At 39.3% G+C, this 14,715-nt stretch overlaps 1 protein-coding gene across 1 annotated transcript; it reads left to right on the forward strand.

Annotated features, from left to right (window-relative positions):
- Positions 1–12,016: 12,016 nt before the first annotated feature.
- On the forward strand, positions 12,017–13,030 carry LOC133261094 (olfactory receptor 8U3-like). Its single transcript, XM_061439660.1, has one exon. It carries the CDS (start codon positions 12,017–12,019, stop codon positions 13,028–13,030), a length of 1,014 nt encoding a protein of 337 aa, XP_061295644.1.
- The last annotated feature ends 1,685 nt before the right edge of the window (positions 13,031–14,715 follow it).

Raw genomic sequence — 14,715 nt, forward strand, 5'->3', positions numbered from 1 at the left:
CTTAAACTCCCCTTCTTTTAGTTTTTGAATTTGGATTTTTAATGTTTGATGCGCTCTTTCAACAATGGCCTGTCCCTGGGGATTATAAGAGATGCCTGTATTATGTTTAATTTGAAACTTTATACAAAATTCCTGAAAAGACTTAGACGCAGGAGCATTGTCAGTTTTCAGAGCTTTTAGCAGGCTCAAATATGAAAAACAAGTAAAGAAATGTTGTATTACATCTTTAACTGCCTCTCTGGTACGAGCAGTTGCAATAATAAAATGAGAAAAGGTATCTACAGTTACATGAACAAAGGACAGTTTTCCAAATGAAGAGACATGAGTTACATCCATTTGCCAGAGTACGTTAGGTTTGAGACCGCGAGGATTAACTCCCATAGGTAGACTATTATAAACAGTGGGGCAATATAAGCAAGAACGCACAATCTCTCGAGCAGTCTCTCTGGGAATTTGGAATTGATATCTTAAGGCAGTAGCATATTGATGATAAAGTAAGTGAGAGGCTCTGGCCTCCTCAATCACAGTAGCCACTGTATTTCTGGTTAACAAGTTAGCCAAATCATTAAAGGCATTTTAAGGGCCGGGCAATCTGGAATGAGCCCGAATGTGTCCAATGAAAAATATTTTATTTCTTTTCCAAATTTGTTGCTGTAATTTACTTAACAAATGAAATATGGTAGTTTTACCTTCAGGCAAAACCGCAGTTTGAATGTGTGGAAACAACCTGGCAATATACTGAGAATCAGAATAAAGGTTAAATTCCTCATCTGCAAACATAGCAAAAGCCTCTATGACTGCTGTTATTTCAGCTCTTTGAGATGAAGTTTCCCGTGTTTCTAAAACCTTTTGGTGATTTTTAGTAACTATGGAGGCTTTACCATTTGCTGACCCATCAGTAAAAACTATTTGAGCATTTGGAATAGGAGATTGTTTACATCTGACAGGAAAAATAACTGGATGTCTGGATATAAAATTTAGCAAAACATGCGAAGGTAAATGATGCAAAAATTTTGACCAAAATAGTTTCCTATAGCAATCTGCCAATTTTTATCAAACATTAGAAGAGCAACAAGTTGTTCCTTATTATATGGAATTACAATTTCTGATGGCTCTTTACCAAATAATTCAATGTTCCACTTTTTTCCTTTAATATCAAAGTAGCTATCAATCCTGGATAAGAAGCCACTACCTTTTTAGTTTGAGCAGGAAGATGGACCCACTCTAGGGGGCCGTTTTGCTATAAAACCACAATTTTTTGTCTGGCCACCCCAGTTACACCTATGGGGGTTTTATGGCAAAGGAATTGTCAAGCAGTTGTCAATTTAATTTTTAAAATTTACATTTTAACAATATAAATTTAGAGATATGTTAATTTAGGTCTAATGTTTAGTTTAGGTCTCTATAAATTTAAATAATAAATGTATAACCTCCTTATCTCATTTTAGTATACAGATATACCTAAATGCAAAATGTATTTATATATGGCAACAAGTATAAACTTATTGACATACAATATATATAAATCAATATACTTGAATTAATCTTATAATTAATATATTAATTCATATATATTACAGCAATACAACACGCACACAGCCAGTACCAACCAACACAAACCAATGTACTGTAATAATACATGTCACACATATATAATATAATTATACAGCATACAGAACATATATCATCACAGCACATCAATCCATACCAATTAATATCAGCCACACACATTATATTACTGCAATATACATTTAATTATACAGTATATATATAATACATATATTGATTTATATACAAATTAAGTAAGTATAGATCTATAAATAGAATTAGGTATACCTTTATTATATTTTATTTATACCCATACCTAATTAGGCAAACTGTAGTTAGGCAAATATATTTATATTACGTATTTATAACAATATATAAAGTATTGTTAATTGTACCACCTGTTGATAACTAAGAAATTGAGAAAACCCTTCTCTGAGTATCTCCTATTTGAGACAGCACGTCCCTCCCCCATAGGGTAAAGGGGAGCGTAGGAACTACATACGGTTGGAAAGTTCCACAGGTATCCTCAAACTGCCAATCTAACATTTTTGAACTTTTAACGACTGTGGGGGCTTGAGGGCAAGTGAAACAAAATTTGACCCCTGAAATCTATGAGGGCAACTTGCCAATTATCACTATTTCATAAAAGACTTGCAGTTGATCCTTATTGAGTGAAATTATTATATTTGCTACTTCTTTTCTAAAAAGTTCCACACTTCTTTTTTCCTCCTTTTATAATTAATTGTGCCACTGAGCTGGGATAAGATAAAACTGTTTTTCTTGGCGTCACTGGTAGATGGAACCAATGGGCCTTTTTGTCACAAGCATCCTGTAGGTGTATGTTTTGTGGGAAGAATAATTTAATCTCATCTTTTGGTAGTATTAATCCTAATTAACTGATCATTTAAAGTCTCATACACTTCAACAAGAGCTAACTCTGTCTCATTAGTCAACTTTCTCTTAGAACTGGAATTAGGATCAATTTTTAAGCAATTAAACAAAGACTTTAAATCTGCAGTAGTCAGTTTTAAATGTGGGCATATCCAATTAATGTCCCCTAATAATTTTTGGAAATCATTTAAAGTTAGTAAACAATCTCTCCGCAGCTTCAAAGGGGCATCATCAGTTTTCAAAAGTTTTGGCAGACCTAAATATGAGAAGCAAGTAAAGAGGTGTTGCACAACATGTATATAGGCTTCTCCAGTTATCGTTTTGTAAACTAAATCTGATCTATAGCTTTTTAGATGACAAGCAACCATCTAATCTTTGCTTGAATACTTCCAGCAACGGGGAACTCACTACTCTTCAAGGTTTTAAACTCTCCCTCACCTTTTTCTCTACAGCATTCCCACCCCGCATACCAGTTTCTCTAATCTCAACTCATTTTCAGTAGTATGTGTTGGCCAGGAGCTGGGTCAGTCTTTCCCAGAAATGTTAAGAGACGTCTGTTCCTGTGTCTAAATAGCCCTGACATTTTATTTTCTTGAATTAAAAGATCTTTTAAAGGCCTTGGAGCTGTAATTCCCTGCACCCAAAAAGCTAGATCACTAAATCTAAATGCTCTGTGGCTCTTAGCTTGAGAAGTCAAGGTTTTTCTTGTCTGATAGTAAGGTAAAAGCAAAAACTGTGTTATTCTTTGACCTTTATTAATTTGCACAGTTTTGGTAAGCAGCGAGATCAAAACTATAATTTCTCCAATATAATCAGAATCTACCACACCATACACCACCGAAATTTCTTGAAAAGAAAGCGAGCTACACCCTAGCACAAGTCCTACAATGCCCTCAGGCAGGGGGCCAGCCACTCCCCTTGGAATCCGAGCAACCGAAAGTCCGGGGTTAAAATTGTTGCTAAATCCCCTTACCGGTCCGCTTTTTTCTTAGCCTGGGTGAGACCCCCCTGAGGGGGTTTTCTCCAAAGAGCACTGCATAATTTGCACGCAGTCTGTTTTAAAATCTCCACTGTTCAAAAAACTTTTTATCTTCCTCAGGCTTAGGCAACACTTTGAGAGGCTTTGGGGGCAAAGTGGGGAACTCTTGGGCCCTGGAAGGCGCAAACGGAGGCGGCAGCAATGGCCTTAAATCAGAAAGTGGTGGATAAGTTTTTTTTTTTTTTTTTTAAGGTTTGCGCAGGGGGGGTGGGGGGGAGGGGGAGCTCGCCAGGGCACCTGGTCACAGCGTCTCTTACAGTCTCTCTCTCTCTCTCTCTCTTCTTCTCTTCCTGCTTTTCTCACTTTTTTCTCCCCCTCCCTTTTTCGCTACCCTTCTCTTTCTTTTGTTTCTTTCCCTTTACCCTCTTCTCTTCCCTAATCTTTTTTTTTCTTTCTCCCTATCTTTTTCTCTGTTATCTCCTTTTTTAACTTTCTTTCTCTATCTTGCTGTGTTCCCTGATTCCTTCCTTCTCTGTTCCTCTCCTTTTCACTCTAGCTCTTTCTCTATCTTTAGATCTTTCTCTATTTTCTTTCCTTTTTTATTTTTCACTTTTTTTTTCTTTTTTGTTTTTCTTTTTTTTTTTGCTTGGGTGAGGCCCCCCTGAGGGGGTTTTCTGCAAGGAGCAGGCTCTGTATATTGTGTATTTTTTTTTAAAAAAAGCTCCTTTGTTTAAAAGAAATCTTTTTTATCTTTTTCAGCCTTATGCAATGCTCTGGGAGACTTTGGATGTAAACTGGGGAATTTTTAGGCCCTAGGAGGTGCAAGCGGAGGTGGAGTAGTCCCCTTAAATCAGAAATTGTTGGATAAATTTTTAAAGGTTTGTGTAGAGGGGGAGGGGGCTCTCCAGGGCGCCCGGCCGCAGCGTCCTGTAAGCCCTCTCCTTCCTCCGGAGGTAGAGCACAGTCTCCCTCCTTTTCTTCGTCAATGGCAGAAAATATGATCTGCGCAGAAGGTGGAGACCCACTACCATCCACCGCTATAGCCTCTCCCATAGGCTATCCCACGGCCTCATGACGAGGGTCCAGAACATTTTTAATCATATTTATAGGATATGTTTTTAGTTGTTTTTTACCTTCACCCAAGTATCTAAATTAACAGTAGCCTCTTTAACAGTTTCAAGATTACTTGTATAAAGAGTTGCCATTCTTAGTTTCGTGTTACCCATGTCAGAAAATTAAGTATAATAGAAGATAAAGCTTTTAGCTTTTAAAAGATCAGGCTCTTCTTTGGCCTTTTAACTTCAGAAACCGTTTTCTCTCTCTAAGTCTAACTCTTTTAACACTTTCAACACTTCCCACTCCTCTCGCCCTGTCTATCCTACAGGGGGGTCCGCGGCACCCTTGAGTGGGGTCCTAGCCATCCCGAACACTGGAAGAACAATAGGGCTGGTGACCCAGATTGTTCCGGGGGAGGAACAGTAGGCTGATGGCCCAAACTGTTCCGAGGGAGGAGCAGTAGGGCTGGTCACCCAAACTGCTCCGTGGGGGAACAAGAGGGCTGGTGACCCAGTTGTTCCGAGAACGGGGAGCAATAGGGCTGATGGCTCTGATTGCTTTGGGGAGCTTACCTTCGAAAATCCCTGTCTCGGGCGCCACCTGCCGGGGACCAGCCCCGGCTGATCCAGGGTATTCGAAGGAGAGACGGCGTAGGCGAAGATCAGGAAACAATTGCTTAATTAAATGTTAATTAAGGATATAAAGAGTAATAGAATGAGGATAGCTCAGTAAAATTCAGTGAAGAAAAGAGGCTGAAATAAGGATAGCTCAGTGAGGAAATTCAGTGGAGAAAAGAGGCTGAATAATTCAGCCAGAAGGTAAGAGAAAGAACGACATGGTGAGACCAAGTTTTGGTGAACAAGGCCCGTACTTTATTTTCCAAAGTAGTTTTTATACCTTAAGTTATGCATAGAGGATAATGGGGGAAGGGGTAGAGTCAGGCAGCAAGCCAGGCTTTCTTCCTGCAAACTTATCATATGCAAAAGCTTAGGTGATTTGCATCATCTTCTGGCCTGGAGGCCTGTTAACATTTTAAGACCTTTTCTTCAGAAAACTTATTTTTCTCTAAAGGTGATTGGTCAGGAGCCACCCTCCAAAAGCATTAGATAAAGTTGCATTCCTACAGAGCAAAGGTGTGGTGGGCTATAACAAGAAAAAGAATTAACTCAAGGGTCCCAGGTTACAAACATTAAAGCTACTACTTACACCAATTATATTAATCAATACACTGCCAGGGACACAGCAGGTAAGGGATATGGAAACTTAGCAGCAAACATTGGCCCAACAAGTGAAAATCCCTTCACCAATACAATTTCTAATCAATCTTTTAACTACTCAAAAGAATCTGTGTTTAGACAGTTTAGAACATCTCCTGCCTCTCACAGTTGGGAGGCTCTGAACAATCACATGAGGCCAGAAAAACCTATTCAGGCAGGCTAGAGGATTTCCAAAGGAGTTTGTAGGTTAAACACTGTCACACCCAGGAATTATTAACTGGAGCTGTAAGCTAACTTTTTTCAGAGAGGTAGTGGGGGACAGCCCCCGTAAAGTCAGAGGTGTAGGTGAAAGCACAAAGCAGAAAGTAGGCAGACTCTGGTTTTGGGGGTAGATTGCTCGAGAATTTCCAGGGAGACTCCTGAGGCTTGATCCCGCCTTTGCGTATGCCAAGCCTCCTTCCTCATGACCTTTGCCAGAGGCGGAGCTCGCTCCCCGCAATGAATCACTTTGCTCTGCAGAAGAAATTAATGTCAACTATCCTTTAATAAAAAATTAAAAAAAATAAAACGTGCCATATACATACATAGGAATATCAGCCTTAAAAAGAAATTCTGCCATATGTGACAACATAAATAAGCCTGGAGGATATTATAAGTAAAATAAGCCAGTTAGAGTAGGATAAATTGCTTATTATTCCACTTACATAATGTATCTAAAATAGTCCTTCAAAGAAATGGTAGAATGGTGGTTGCCAGGATCTGGGAGGAGGGGTCAATAAGAGTTGTTTGGGAAAGAAAAGTATCAGTTATACAAGATGAATAGCTCTAGAGATCTCCTGTACAACACTTTGTCTATAGTTAATAATATCTTACTGTGTACTTAAAAATTAAAGTGGGTAGATCTTATGTTAAGTGTCCTTACTACAGATTTAAAAAAACATAGCAAAAGAAAGAAAGAAACAGGAACTTCCTTGGTGGCCCAGTGGTTAAGTATCTGCCTGCCAATGCAGGAGACACAGGCTCTATTCCTGGTCTGGAGAGATCCCACATGTTGTGGAGAAACTGAGCCTGTTCACCACAAACTCACAGACTTCTGAAGCCTGTGGTCCTAGACCCCATGCTCCATAATGAGCACAGCCACTGGGATGAGAAACCCATGCACTGCAATGAAGACCAAAATGAATAAATTAAAAATAACATTAAAAAAATAAATCAAGGAAATCATGGTATCATAAATGACAAGAAGTGAGATAATGTACAACATTTTCAAATTTCAGAGGAATCTAAGAGTTGGCAAAAGTTTATTATGTTTATCAATCTTATAATAATCACACAAGCTAGAAAGGACTGTTGTCAGTGCTGTGGGAAAAAACTGGTTGGAAAGGACTAAGGCTAGGAGAAACCAGAAGCAGTGGATAACTTTTTCAGGAAGTTGGTCTACTGCTGTGAGAACCAAACGTTTTCATGCACAAACATTTTGAAATTGATTTAAAGTTGATTTTCTAGTTTTAAATAAGTGGAGAAAAAATCTGGATTTCATCATTAATGATAACGTTTCCTTTACTGTGCAGATTCACCAAAATAGAGTCTGACACTGTGTTGAAGTGGTTCCGTTTTTCAGGTAGTTTTTTGGAGTAAGTATGTTTATTATTTTTTTTATGTTCTGATTTACTTCCCTTTTTAAACAAATATCTTTTGAGTATTCACTATTATCATAGTGTTTACTGAGTCTTTACATACATTAATACAGTCAATATTCATTAGAACATAAAACATGTTTTACTTGATTTTACAATTGAGAAAGCTGAGATCTAAAAAAAAAATATGGACATTACCCACATTCCCATAATTTACTCAGAATTTAAATGCTGGTCTTATCCTTTCACAAAACTTGAGTTCTTACTTAAATGAATGAAAGTGTATGATCTTTTTACATTGCTGTCTTTAATATAGCCTTCTTTTGCTTCTGTGGAAATTGTCTGATAGGTATACTTGAAGTATAGTTCCTTCAGGAATACAGATAAGTATATTTTTTTCAAATCCCAAGTATAATTTCTTCAGCTCATCATACTTTAAAAGAAAGAGAAAAGGAGATATTACATCTTTCAGATATCTCTAGAGGTTCAAATTTAAACTCAGAGGGATCTAGAAACTATTAAATGACCCAGACAACTTCGGAATGAGTACATTCAGAGCCAGAATCATGGCTAAGCCAGTGAGTCCCATGAAGTTTGTAGAGTGAATAGTCAACCTTCCACCTGGAACTTAGCTTTCCACTGGAAACCTTTCTGCTTTATGAGCTTCTGTATTAAAGGGAATCATAATACTTCTAACATCTTAACTGCATTTCTTACTTTCATACGCTGCATTTCAGTCCTTTCTACAGGATATCTAATTGTACTTCAAATAATTTTAGAAAACTTTTTAGAAATTTGATCTCCTGAAATTTGGCTCAACTACAGTTTTCATGTTTGACTTCTCTAAATATCAGGTTCATACCAGGGCAAAATGGCTGTATCTGCCAGTATTGTTACACAGTGGGCAGCATGGCTTGATGGATTAGGAATATGGGCTCTGCAGTCAAACAAACCCAGTTACACCCACACTGTACCATCTACTCTCTGTGTTGTTGTTGCTGTTTAGTTGCTAAGTCATTTCCAACCTTTTGCAGCCCCATGGACTGTACCTCACCAAGCTCCTCTATGCATGGGATTTCCCAGGCAAGAATACAGGAGTGGGTTTCCATTTCCTTTTCTAGGGGATCTTCCCAACATAGGAATTGAACCTGCATCTCTTGCATTGGCAGGCATATTCTTTACTGCTGAGCCACTAGGGAAGTCCCTACTCTGTGACCACAGCTCTAAGCCTGGGTTTTTTCCATTGCTACTCAGATATGATGGGATAGAAATTTCATCAGAGTGTGTTAGCAAGAAACTATTAAAAGTGAAAGTCGCTCAGATGTGTCCAACTCTTTGGGACCCCATGGACTTCACAGTCCATGGAATTCTCCAGGCCAGAATCCTGGAGTGGGTAGCCTTTCCCCTCTTCACAGGATCTTTCCAAACCAGGGATTGAATCCAGGTCTCCTGCATTGCTGGCAGATTCTTTACCAGTTGGGCCACAAAAGAAGCCCAAGAATACTGCAATGGGTAGCCTATCCCTTCTCTAGTGGCTTATCCCAACCCAGAAATTGAACTGGGTTCTCCAGCATTGCAAGTAGACAAACTGAGCTGTGAGGGAAACCCATACCACAGGTGAATTCATGTTTTGCACTGTATAGAGTATCTGTAAGGACAGTCCTCAACTTCAACAGATAAATAATAATAGTATTAATAAATAAAATTTGAAATATGAAGGAGTTGTACACAGTAATGTCTTGAGGCTCCTTTTTTTGTTAATGTTTCATGGTTCCACTATGTGGAAAATAAAGACAGGATCAAAAATAAAACTCAAACAGGCTAACATTGAATTTAGAGAAACTAGTCTTATTTTTCCAGAGCTGTCAAAAATACAATTATTCTGAAGCATTCATCAAGAACTACTATACATACTTCCACAAAACTTCGTTTACAACTGAAGGTAAGTACTTTGGATATTTTAAGCCCCTGAAATATACTGACACATGTTTATGGGAAAAGGTGTTCATCTACATATGCTATGCTATGCTAAGTCACTTCAGTCATGTCCAACTCTGTGTGACCCCATAGACAGCAGCCACCAGGCTCCCCAGTCCCTGGGATTCTCCAGGCAAGAACACTGGAGTGGGTTGCCATTTCCTTCTCCAATGCATGAAAGTGAAAAGTGAAAGCGAAGTTGCTCAGTCATGTCCGACTCTTAGCGACCCCATGGACTGCAGCCTACCAGGCTCCTCCATCCATGGGATTTTCCAGGCAAAAGTACTGGAGTGGGGTGCCATTGCCTTCTCTGTCATCTACATATAGTACAGAACAAATTATCTCACAGACTACTTAATATTATCTCTCAGAAAAAAAAAACTACAAAATGTAGTCAATTTTTGAATTGGAAAATAATGCTAAGGCTCTTTAATTCCTATGCAAATGAAATGACAGTTTCCCATAGATCTGATTAATTACCTTTTAACTTACATAGCATCAAGTACTTATTTTATAAAAGTAAGTAAGTAAGTCATGCTAAATCATTTTTATATTTTAAAGCTCTGGGGACTTACATAAAATTGAAAAACAGGGAAATAAAAATGTAGTTTCATGTATCTATTATGTATTTTTAACTACTACATGTGTTACCTAATCCAAACTCACTCTGCTTACTGAAAGGCAAGCCAATTAACTATGAGTTTAGGTGTTGACGCAAGGAATATTGATTTTATGCAGAAAGCCAGCAGACAAAGAAGATAGCAGACTGATGTCTCAAAATAATCATCTATTCAGGGTCCAGATGACAGGTTCTTTTATAGAACAGAAATGAGGGGAGGTGAAGTGCCAAGGTCCAGCCCTGGCTGATCCAGGGAGTTTGAAGCAGGGACGGTGTCGGCAAGGATCAGGATACAATAGTTTCAATTAGATATTAATTAGAGATATAAAGAGTAATGGAATGAGGATAGCTTAGTAGGAAAATTCAGTGGAGAAAATAGGCTGAGTAGCTTGGTTTACTCGGGAGACCAACAAAACTTCAAGACAAGAAGCTTGCACCACTTACGTAGGCCGCAGGCATCCTTCCATTCTCCCGAAGGAGAGGAGACACTGAGGTCTCCCCGGTTGGATCTTAGAAGCCCAGGCATAATTAGTAAGCATGGTGGGTTCTGCGCTCCAGATGGAGACTCAGCCAGAGTTTGAGAGAGACAGCGACATGGGGCAACCAGTATTTCGAGGAACTGATCCCAATTCTTTATTTTCCATGGTCTACTTTTATACACTGTTATGCAAAAGTCATGCGGGGCCAGCAGTCCTGAGTTTTATCAAAGTCAGGTGCTTCATACAAATGTATACAGAGGTCTTAGGGATGTTACATCATCTTCTGGCCAGGGGGCCTGCTGACAATTTATGACCCTCTCCTTGTGACAGCAGTCAGTCAACCAGGACACTTATTTCTCCAGGGGTGATTATTCTTAAAAAGACTCCACCTTCCGAAGGTACCAGATAAAGTTACATTCCTATAGGGTGAGGGGTGTAGTGGGTATTAATTAAGGAAATAATTTACTTAGCCTAAGGTCTAACGTGATTTATATCAAAGGTTAATACTTATTTCTTCTATATATTCATTAATGTGTGTAAGGGCAGGGGATGTGGAGACTTAGCAGTAAACATTGGCTCAACAAATGAAAAACCCTTCACCAATACAATTTCTAATCAGCTCATTATACTTATACTAATAGTTTTCTAACTTCTCTAAAGAACCTGTTTTTAGAAGGTTTAAAGCATCTCGTGCCTCTCACGGTTGGGAGGCTGTGAGCAATCACATGTGGCCGGACAAGCCTGTCAGGCAGGCTAGAGAACCTTCATAGGAGTTTGTAGGTTAAAACACTCCTATCATGCCCAGGAATTATTACTAAGTGGAGCTCTAAGTTAACTCCTTCTCCGAAAGAGGTGGTGGGGGACAGCCCCCTGTAAAGTCAGAGGTGTAGGTGAGAGCACAAAATAGTAAAGTAGGCAGGCTCTGGTTATGGGGGTAGATGCTCGAGGATTTCCAGGGGGACTCCTGAGGCTCGATCCCGCCTTTGCGTATGTCGAGCCTCCTTCCTCATAACCTTTGCCACGGGTGGAGTGCCTCACGCTGGCCCCCAACAGTGAAGAAGTAAATTAAAAAGGCCATTAGTATTGCAATTATCTCCTGGAATGGCAAGCCTTGGGCAGAGGATGTGATAATTTCTTCCCTCCTATAGCCGTCCACAAGTGGACAGGGTCCTGAACAAATGCACTTTGATTTAACATTCAGGCAGAGGAGCAGGGTTTTCCAAAGTTGACCAATATGTATGAACAGTATTCTTTCAGTGAACAAATGCAACAGGAAACAAAGGTTAAAGGAAAGAAATATACCCAACACGGAGTAAGTTATTCCCTGTAACATATACATGGGCACCAAAACCTTGGTGGCACCTGAAACACTGGAATATTACTATTAATTGTCTCAAGTGCTTTCTTTCAGATACTATTTAATTTTTCATTAGCATCTTACCATATTTTCTACATCATAAAGCAAAGAAACACCACTTCTTTGTAAAGCAAAGTAAGGCTTAAGAAGACTACTCTGAGAGTAGTAGGTTCCTTTCCCTGGAGCAAGAACGGCATGTCATTGGAGAGCTGCAGCTACCTTTTGCCCACAAGGTGGAGTGACTCACGGGTAGAAGATGCTAATGATCACCTCCCCAACACTGGCAGAGGCTGTAGAAGGTGTCGTTTTTATTCTTCAACTCACAACAAACTCTTCAAAATCCATCATTCTCAAGGGAATTACAGAACGGCCAGAGCTTCAGGTCCCCTGCTTTGTGGTGTTCTTGGTCATTTATCTGGTCACGGTGCTGGGCAACCTGGGCTTGATTACCTTGATCAGAACTGATGCTCGACTGCACACGCCTATGTACTATTTCCTCAGTCACTTGGCCTTTGTTGATCTTTGCTACTCCTCTGCTATCACACCAAAGATGATGGTGAACTTTGTTGTGGAGCACAATACTATTGCTTTCTATGCTTGTGCGATGCAACTGGGCTGTTTTCTCACCTTCATGATCACGGAGTGTTTCCTCTTAGCTTCCATGGCCTATGATCGCTATGTAGCCATCTGTAGTCCCCTGCATTATTCCACACTGATGTCAAAGAGAGTCTGCATTCGACTAGTGGCAGTTCCATATGTATACAGCTTTCTGGTTGCCCTGTTCCATACCATCATCACCTTCCGTCTAACCTACTGTGGCCCCAATGTCATTAACCATTTCTACTGTGATGACCTTCCTCTCTTGGCTCTGTCATGCTCAGACACACGCATGAAGGAAATTCTGATCTTTGCCTTTGCTGGTTTTGATATGATCTGTTCATCTTCCATTGTCCTCACGTCCTACCTCTTCATCATCACCACCATCCTAAGGATCCGCTCTACCCAGGGGAGACTCAAGGCCATTTCTACCTGTGGCTCCCACATGGTGGCTGTTACTATTTTTTATGGCACGCTGATCTTTATGTACCTGCAACCCAAGTCAAACCACTCCCTGGACACAGACAAAATGGCATCTGTGTTTTACACTGTGGTGATCCCCATGTTGAACCCACTCATCTATAGTCTAAGAAACAAAGAGGTGAAGAATGCCTCCAAGAAAGTCTTGGGAAAAGGTTGTGAAACTTTAAAGATATTAAAATTAAGAAAATAATACTAATAACATTACATTAAATACAAGAAGAAAAATAAGTCAGTCTTTCCCGTTTGACATTGCTTGTAATTTATTTACCAGTAAACTGAAAATGTGATTATTACTTCAACAGACCCTGATAATTACTACAAGGACCCAGGTCAATTCTGGAAAGTCAATTTGATTCTGCGTCCTGCTCAGACCATAGTAGCATTTAAAGACCATGAAATCATCTTCAAAAACAAACACAAATACACTCCCAAACACATATATATGTATCCCAAACAAAGGTAGCAGCATCTTTTTCTTAGAACTCAGGACTCTAGAACCAAGACTGCATGAGTTTGAATTCTATCTTCTTCTTTTATTAGCTGTGAAACTCTGGACAATTGACCTGAACTCTGCATGACTCTCTTCCAACTTTACAAAATAATGGGAACCAGATGGTTGGTTTTGAAGATTAAACAGGTTAATGTTTATGAAAGGCTTAGAACTGTATCCTGTTATAGTAAGTGCTATGCCTGCTAAGTCACTTCAGTCACGTTCAACTCTCTGTGACTCCATGGACTACAGCCTGTCAGGCTCCTCTGTTCATGGGATTTATTGGGCAAGAATACTGGAGTGAATTGCCATGCCCTTCAGGGGATCTTCCTGACCCAGAAATCAAACCTGCATCTCATATGTCTCCTGGAGGCAGATTCTTTTCCACTAGGTCCACCTGGGAACCCCTAAGTTCTATGTGTTGTTATATAAATGCTTTTATGTGTAACTAAATATCAATCAGTTAAGTTCTCAAAAGTGTATCAGTCTTAAATAAGAAAGACAAAGCTTTTAGATTTCTACTACCTTCCAGGACTTTAATCACCTAGTTGCACTGAATCCTATATATCAAATCTACTGGAGTGTAAGGTTTCACTTCTAGGTCTTAATAATTTATAAATTGTCTAAGGTCACATAACTAATAATAGGAATATTCTAAGTTCAAACTCAAGTCTATTTGAAGTTTGTTTTCTTAACACTTTGTATGTTAAGAGTAAAGGGTATTATAGATTGCACTCTTAGTCTCCCAGTCATGTCCAGTTCTTTGCAACACTTCGGACTGTACCCTACCAGGCTTCTCAGTCCACTGGATTCTCCAGGGAAGAATTCTGGAGTGGGCTGCCATTTCCTACTCCAGGGGATCTTTCCAACTCAGGGCTTGAATTTGCCTCTCCTGTGTCTCCTGCACTGCAGGCAGAATCTTTACCACTAGAGTCACCTGGGAAGCCCTAATTATAGATCACTGTGTTATTGTTATTTAGTTTGCTAAGTTTTGTTAGATTCTTTGTGACCCCATGGACTGTAGCCTACCAGTTTCCTCTGTCCATGGGATTTCCCAGGCAAGAGTACTGGAGTGGGTTACCACTCCTTTCTCCCGGAGTTCTTCCTGACCCAGGGATCGAACTCAGGTCCCCAGCATTGGCAGGCAGATTCCCAGCTGGGAAACCTAATGATAGGTTATCTGTACTTAGAGGTGTCATTATCAGATTTTTACATATAATTGGAAAACATGGTTTATAAGAAATTATATTTTAAAAATGAATAAATTCTCATATGTTCAAATAGAAATAATCTTAGCCTACAATGTCATTTATTCAATCACCCTTATAGGATCATGACATGAAATTTAAAAATTAGTTATTCTAAGTTCTTTTATTATTTTGACA

Source organism: Bos javanicus, chromosome 15 (genome assembly GCF_032452875.1).
Source record: "Bos javanicus breed banteng chromosome 15, ARS-OSU_banteng_1.0, whole genome shotgun sequence".
Taxonomy (NCBI): Eukaryota; Metazoa; Chordata; class Mammalia; order Artiodactyla; family Bovidae; genus Bos; species Bos javanicus.